At 35.9% G+C, this 8,567-nt stretch overlaps 1 protein-coding gene and 1 pseudogene across 2 annotated transcripts; both read right to left on the minus strand.

Moving 5' to 3' along the window:
* Window positions 1-1,820: 1,820 nt before the first annotated feature.
* Window positions 1,821-2,421, minus strand: LOC307137096 (olfactory receptor 5M3-like; annotated as a pseudogene). The gene has a single exon. The product of its transcript is annotated as an olfactory receptor 5M3-like (transcript).
* Window positions 2,422-2,937: 516 nt separating this feature from the next.
* Window positions 2,938-3,864, minus strand: LOC307137881 (olfactory receptor 2A12-like; the record flags this gene model as incomplete). Its single annotated transcript, XM_079835887.1, has 1 exon — window positions 2,938-3,864. The coding sequence occupies one exon, from the start codon at window positions 3,862-3,864 to the stop codon at window positions 2,938-2,940; it is 927 nt and encodes a 308-aa protein (XP_079692013.1).
* Window positions 3,865-8,567: the final 4,703 nt, after the last annotated feature.

Raw genomic sequence — 8,567 nt, forward strand, 5'->3', positions numbered from 1 at the left:
AAAACAAAAAAAGAAGTGGAAAGTGAAACTTTTTTTTATTGTGGTAGCAATACTATTATTGATGCATTTTATTTGTTTCCTGTGACTATTTAAAGGGATAGTTTACCCAAAAAATATTATTCATTATAATTTGATGTTTTAAACTCATTTGCCTTCCTTTCTTCTCTACAAACAGAGATATTTTCATAGGCAATCCATACAGTGCAAATAAATGGGGTTCAGAACCTTCAAGATGTATACAATCCATGTGAATCCAGTAATTTAATCCAGGTGTTCTGAAGCAATACAGTCAGATGTCAAGATGTAATAGACTAATATTTTAATCTGTTTCTTATCCAAAACTGATTGTATTGCTCTAGAAGGCAGAGATTAAACCACTGGAGCTTTGTGTGTGTTCTGCAGAAGAAAGGAAGTCATATGAGTTTGAGACAAAAGGGAATACATGATGAGAGAACTACGATTTTTGAGTTAACTGTACCTTTTAATAGTAATTCTAATAGTCAATCATGATAGTTTACTAAAATAGCATTGTATTGACTGCAAAAGGCTGTACAAATTGTTTTTAAAAAAAATGTCTTGATGCATTTTGGAATAAATGTTTAGTTAACATTGTCTTGACTCACTCTTTTCAGTTTTTGACTTCGGCAAAGTTTTTGTAGTTTATCTAACGTAGTATTTCTTGGTACTAATTCCCCCTAGCATTTTTTTGTTCACTCAACTTCAGACATTGAGTTCTAAAGACAAAATTTTTTGAATTGGCTCAACTAAAAAAGATTTGTTATAGGACAGTTCAGAAAACAAACAATGTTAAGTTGACTCAACTTAATCACAAACAACTTATTTTCAGTTAGTATAACTGTTATTTACAAAAGTTGAGTAAACAAGAGAAAGCTAGGGGAAATTAGTACCAAGATTTTTTTTGTTGTACGAGCTTAGAATTTTTTACAGTGCAGAGCACCCGAGGACTGAAGCAGAGCTGGTGCAACAGAGGACCCAGGTGGAGCTGGAGGGTGGGCGGAGCTATCTGGAGCCAAAGTGCTGGAGATAATTAATTGATGATTTAGCATTAGTGATGAACACCTGATGATAATGAGCGAATCATTGAAGGAAACTGACTTCAGCCACAGCCTTAGATGAAATCAACTGAAGATGAAATAGCAACTCCACAAACAGCATTACCAGCTTCACGCATTACAAACCAGATTGACTTTATTTAGGTCATTTCTGTTTTATTGAAAATAATAGTTTCATTTGAAGTCCCCATGATGGTGGTCAGTGTCTGCTTTAGTTTAGACTCAATTCAAACAATTTTACATAGATTCTTCCCTGGTCAGTGTGCTGTGATAACACAATGTTTTTTTCATAGATTAAAAATAAAACTTTAATGTTAATACAAATCTAAATTGGTTGTGTGGAACCACTGTCCATAATTTAATTGAGTTAGTTTAAAGTATCATATAGTATATATTTTTGAGGGTAACTTGATTGAAGCATGTTATTTCAAAATTAAAAGTCTGATATAATAGTGTTGAATCAAAATAAAGTGTTTAAATAAAGTGCATGTCTGCCAGAGTTTCTTTCTGCACTCTAATGATGCTTTACATTTGTCTGGCTATCACCAGACCAAGCTCAATTTAAGATTGAACATTGGTCTGGGGAGTCTGCTATGTATTTTCTTCTGCACACGAGCGTGATAAACAAGCATAAATTAAATGACTCTGTATGCAAATGGATAGTCCTTCAACCATCCAGACCACAAGAGGCGTGATAAACGAGCATAATTCAAATGACTCTATGCAATTGGATAGTCCTTCAACCAATCAGACCACAAGAGGCCTAATCAACGGGCAATAAATGTTATTGGTGACAGTAGATTCACGAGAGAGTTTTACTATTTACCAGTTGCCACAATACAGTTTATCAATGTGATATTTACACAATGTCAACGTGCTTATTATTAATATATGACCACTGAACATTGTAATAAAGGGTACAGTCCAATAGAAGCCAAGTAAAATGATACAATAATATTTGCTCATGTTTGAGTGATAGTCTAAAGGGGGACATATGGCCACATGTCTGTCATATGCCATCGCTGCTAATGTACAATATTCACACTTAAGTGAACTATAGATGAAAAAAGCCTGGAAGAAACACGTTAGATGGGATCACATATTAAATCTTGCAGGAATTTAGGATAGAATCCAGTGGCTCCATGTACCCCATTTACAAACAGATTACACACAAAAATGTACATTGGTTCATGAAGGGCTCTCTGAGACAATAACAACACTGGGCCAAATGTTCACAAACATTATCAGAACATAGAGAAACAAAAAGCATGTGAAATATATGTCTGTATGATTTAGTGCTTTTTGGTTCCATCAGAGTGTAGGTTGCAAAATAGGTCCTATTATCCATTACTTTTGTATGCTAGAATGTAAATTTCCCTATACAAGTTGATTTGATATTTGATTCTTTGAAATTCACAGATAAATAATTAAATATATTTAAAAGAATTACAATTTCATCACAAGTACCTAATTGACATATGTGGTTTTTAAAACGAGTTACAGGCATGACAACTTTTAGATGAAAATTGATTTTATGATTTTTAAGCAAATAAATAAAAATAAAATTAGCAATGTCTAAAGACACAGCTATTCATTGAGAATGTAAGTATACGAAGGCTTTATCATTAAAAACTACTCCTGGGTGACCATGGACAGCAGTTATTGCTCTTTAAAAGCTGTGACACAGGGCTGTGACCTGCCATCTTTTAGAAAAAGAACATGAACTGTTATCAACATCTATCTGTAGTTTTTCCTAAAGCATGACTTTTTCTTAGCAATGTTAAACATACCCTTTTGCTTTAACATTGCACATGCATAGTACAATCGAACGAGAATAAAACAATAATATGCTTGAGAGTATTCTTTATTGTTTTCTGATTTTAACAAAAGATTTCAAGATTATTTTCCTTACCTCTTGGAGTTTGAATCCATAGATTACTGGATTAACAAGAGGTGGCACAATAAGCATCTCTAGAGCCAAAAAATTCTGCAGATACTCTGGGACATTACTTGAGCCATATCTGCTGTACATGGCATCAAAAAATACAGCAACAACATAATTAATCACTGTAAACATATGAGGCACACATGTCTGCCAGAATTTCCTTCTGCACTCTAGTGATGCTTTACATGCAATGACAATTTTAATGTAGGACACAATAATAAAAACACACAGGCAAAAATAAAATGAAAGGACCAAAAATCCATAAATATTATTAGTGACAGTTGATTCACATGAAAGTTTTACCATAGACCAGTTGTCACAGTACAATTTATTAATGTGATATTTACACAATTTCAGCCTATTTGACAACACAACACAAATGATCATGTAAACAAAAGGTAGGATCCAACAGAAGGCAAGTAATACGCAGCATGAAAATCTGTTCAGTTTTGTATGATAATCTAAAGGTCGACATATGGCCACATGTCTGTCATATGCCATCACTGTTACAGTAGTACAGTCACACATAACTGAACTGTAGATCACAAAAGTTTGAATTGCACACATGTAAGAAGGAATCACATATGAATCCAGCATTAAATCATGTAGAAATTTTGGATAAAACCCTGCAGCTCCATAAAGGTCATTTACACACAGATTACACAGAAAAATGTACATTGGTTCATGAAGAGCTCTCTCCAAGACAATAACAACACTTAACCAAGTGTTCACAAAAAGTATCAGAATATAGAGCACCAGAAAGCATGTGAAATATATATGTCTGTATGATTTTGAGTCTTTTGGTTCCATCAGGGTGTAGGTTGCAAAAAAAGTCATATTATCCATGTTCTATTGATGTAACTATACAATTTTAAAATGTATTGTGATTCGTTACGTTCACCAACTGACAATTAAAATCAACAGCTATCTAAAATAAGTGAGCATCATATAAGAAAATAATCCACATCAGAGACAGAGACAGAGAAGATTTCTGAAGATTTTTAAAACCATTCAATCATTACCTTACGTCAAAATTCAAATCTTGCAGTGCATGGTCTCAGTCAAGATTTGGAGGCTGTAATGACAACTGACAAGCCTATAAATAACGTGTTTGCTAGTGGCAACATGTCTGTGAGTTTCTAACAAATAAACCCCAGGGGTACCTTAGAGTTATTCTAAGAACTTACGTCTTGCATATTTCTTTGCAATACAGCATTTTTAAGGACTAAAAATGCTTAAAATATGTGGAGGGCATAAATTATATTTATTCATCTTATTTTTCACGTAAGAGCAGCCGTGGCAATTTGTAAATGTAATGTGTCTGACTTCCGTTGACATTCACTACCAGTTATTTGTAGCTGTAGGCCGACCGCTGCTTGATATTGAAGACAGATATTTAATATTATATTAATTTATTATTTGAAGAACCATATTATTTAATTTATTGTCATAACTATAAATGCACTGGTCTGTAGCGGAAATTGTTTTACCATTTACTGCACTTATAGCTTACAATTGCGAGTTTATATTTATTACAATTCAGACTTTATAACCCACAATTGCAAGTTGTTTAAATCTCACATTTTTACTTTTTTCCCCTCATGATTCCAAGTTTATTATTCATATATGGAAGCTTGCTTCAGCCATGGAATAAAAAAGGTAATTTTAAACTCACAATTCGGACTTAATAATTCGCAATTGCAAGTTTATATCTCACAATTCTGAGAAAAAGTGTTTGTTTATTCTATCATAATTGTAAGATATAATTGTGTTATAAAGTCTGAATTGCAAGATAAAAAAGTTGCAATTAGCTTCAAGAGGAGCTATGCTCCAGGTCTTTCTTGCAGAGAAACCTGACGCATATATAAATTCTCCTCCCCCTTCACATCTGTCGCAATCATTTTAATTTATACTTTATTTTTGCAGTTTAAAGAAACCATACATCTCACATATTTCGACGGGGAAATCTTGCGTAATTATTATTTATTATGAATTTCTTACATAAACAAACTTTAAGGACAGAACCCTTGAGTGCAGCTGATGACACTGTGAACTTACTCTTGAGTGATCAAGAATATTCCAATGTACAAATAAGTTTTCCTTCGATTCCTTATTTCCTTATTTTTTTGCATCCTACAGAGGGTGAAGCTGAGACACGAGGAAAGGAAACAAGGAAAAGAAACAAGGATGCACAAATTGGGGGCAAATTCCAAATGGAAGTGAGCATCCCGATGCCCTACTCATTCCGAAGGGCAGAACATGAGCATAAATGATTAAATTACTTCCTTGAAATGACATTGTATGTTCCTTTCGCTAACAGACCTGTTGAAGGGCCCTTTGTGAAGGGATTCATTTGTTCACTCATTTATAACGCTCCTACTAATGGCGTCCCCTTCCCAAAGTGCCCTTCAAGAGTGCAAAAATCCAAGAAATGAAATGGAGTTAACACTGTAAAATTAAAAATTTTCTAGAGACTGATCACATCAAAATATTTTAGTTGGCCAAATTGAATTTCTGTGAATTAAATTGCATCAATTCACAGAAATTCAATTTGGCCAACTGAAAAATTTAGATGTGATCGGTCACTAGAAAACTTTCAATTGGAGACCGGATTTTATTTTTTTTTATTTTTTTACAGTGAATGGACACATTGTCTACCTTGTTTGTTTCCATAGTTACCCTCATTTGTTTCCATGACTACTAATCACCTACACCTGTCCCTTGTCAGCCTGCTAGCCTTTGTGTATTTATACCCCTTTTCTTGTGGTCCTACATTATGTTATGTTTGGTGCACTCATTCTATTCCTGGGGGGTATTCCAGAAAGCAGGTTATTTGACATACCCAGGTATGTTTAAGAGTAAGGAGCAGGTTATGTTCCAGGTTTAGATTGCTTAAGAGGTTTTCAGATGTGTTATATCAGGGCCGGCACAAGCTTTTACGGGGCCCTAAGTAGAATTTTATTTGGGGGCCCCTCGGTGTTTTATTAGTTGTAGCGGTGTTGCTTACATCATGTCTGCCATCATGCCTGTGCACTTTGAACCCTGGCTAACAAGCTAATAGTATCCAGCCGATGGTGCCGCGAGCTGGTGCAGCTCAGTCATTATCAATCCGTGCTGCATATATTAGAAAACATAACATTTTGCAGTTTATTTAGTAGCCTAATTGTTTAAGGCCATTTCTCGATTTCAATCATCATAAAGTAACACGCAACAACAAGTAATTTCATGTGCTCTAGGGGGCCCCTAAGCAGCCTCTTAGTTCGCTTATGCCTTGGGCCGGCTCTGGTTAATTAATTTAGTTACATTAATATGACCAAATTTGTGTACAGCTATATAATATACAATATTATATATTAATTCTAAAGCACTATTATAGGTCATGTTAAATGTTAATTAAATTAAATTAAAATATATTTATTTTATTGTCATCTCACACATGGATCTGCATTCAATTAATTGGCATCAAACAAACAATATAATCCTTTATTCTCAGTGAATAAAGATTACTTATTAAACGAAAAGATTGAACAAATTATTGCACAACCACCAAATACGTAGGTGGCGGTGCGCAATAAGTAGGTTATGTAAATCGGCATTAAACAAAAGAAGAGGAAGTAGAATGGCGTGCTTTTTCTTAGCGTCTTTTTCCATTTTGAATCATCGATTCGTTGAGAATGTCTTGTGTGTTAACCGGGAACATACTATGGGTTGTCTGAACTTACCTTTTGGAACCAGCATACCTTGAGTAAGCAAGGTATGGGTTCATCAACCGAGAGTTCAAAGTATATGTGATGGTAAGTTAACCTTACTTTCTGGAATACCCCCCAGGTTTTCATGTTTGATTTGTTTATTTAAAAAAAAAAAAAAAAAATTCATTTGGATCTAGCTCTCCTTTGTTTTTGAGTTCAGCCTACATTACACTTCAATAATACCATACATAAGCTATAACCTATTCTACTTTCTCAATAGTTTTCCTTAGCATTATATTTGAGAAGGTGAAGTTTTAAAAATGTCTATAAGCGTATATGCAGTGTTCTATGCTTGACTTCTACAGGCTCATGGCGAAATGTTTTGTGGATGTCTACCCTGTATCATGTCTCCTGCCTCACACCACATTAATTCTCACATCTCAAGCAGCCTATACTGTACACTACATCACAAAGTGTCAATGAATCAATGTATTTTGACTGATTCTCCAGCATGCTTTGCAGCTGGGGTCAAATCAGAGTGATTCCTTTAAAGTGATTCCTTCAAGTTCTTCAAGCATTGACTTGCAAAAAACTTGAAATATTCAAATACACATTGTTTAAAGATATATGAACTTTTAAATAAACACTTCACTTGTTTTTTTCACTGCCTTTTTCGCAAGAGATTCAGATAGCTTGACAAGAGAATAAAGAGATGGTGCAATAATCTTTCTTAGCCAGAGGTCATTAACCATAATCATACGTTGGATAATTATGCCACGTGGGACATCATTTCTCTGTGTGGCCATTTTTCCTGGGAGACCAAGAACGGTGCTATTCTTGGTGATGGCATAGTCAATCCACTTTTATAACCAAAAATATTGTAATTATAGAGCAGTATGATAAAACTTCTTAAAATGAATGGGGGACATACATTTTGTTTTGCTTGCGTTATTTCATAGACCTTATTTAGGGTAGTGCCATTTAAATTTTTGACAGGAATAAAAACAACGCAACTAACCTGGCTATGTAAGAAGCCAGTATAGCTGTCACGAACTGTGTGGCTGTAATAAACCGCATGATGATTGGATAATTGAACAAACATGACCGGACAAGTAGCCAGATTAAAATGTCAACAAAAAACAATCACCAAAATGCAAGAATGAGTCTGCATTAATTTAGTTTAAGTGGCGATCGATAGTGGATAATAATATATAATGTAATTGTAGTGAGGTTCGTGTGGGTGTGGGAAGGAAGAAGACGGGGTCGGCGTACTGGGACTTGTGAGTTCTCTTTTATTTCGTTTTGCTCAATACTCAAAAGGGTGTGCGCATCGCACAACATAAACTTCACATAAACTCTTTCTCTGGATCAATCGTCGGTTTGGGCAGGTCCTCTCTGCATATAATGTCCGACTCAGGACGGGGAGCCATCCGGCCTGCAGCCTCCCCCCGCCCCCCTTAGAGAGGAAGTCAGCTACAGCCATTTGTGCACCCGGCCTATGGATCACCTTGAACTTAAAAGGCTGTAAAGGTAGATACCAACGGGTGATCCGCGCGTTGGTATCCTTCATGCGGTGGAGCCACTGCAAGGGGGCGTGGTGCGAACAGAGGGTGAACTCCCGCCCCAGGAGGTAGTAGCAAAGGGTGAGAACGGCCCACCTGATGGCCAAACACTCCTTCTCTATGGTGCTGTACATCGTCTCTCTCTTAGAGAGCTTACGACTGATATACAGCACCGGCCGCTCTTCACCCTCCACCTCCTGGGACAGGACTGCGCCCAACCCTCTGTCCGAGGCGTCAGTCTGCAGAGAAACCTGCAGACTGCGGCCCACCACACAGAGCAGCCTTTATCTGGGTGAAG

Source organism: Gobio gobio (genome assembly GCF_949357685.1).
Source record: "Gobio gobio genome assembly, chromosome: 14".
Classification (NCBI taxonomy): Eukaryota; Metazoa; Chordata; class Actinopteri; order Cypriniformes; family Gobionidae; genus Gobio; species Gobio gobio.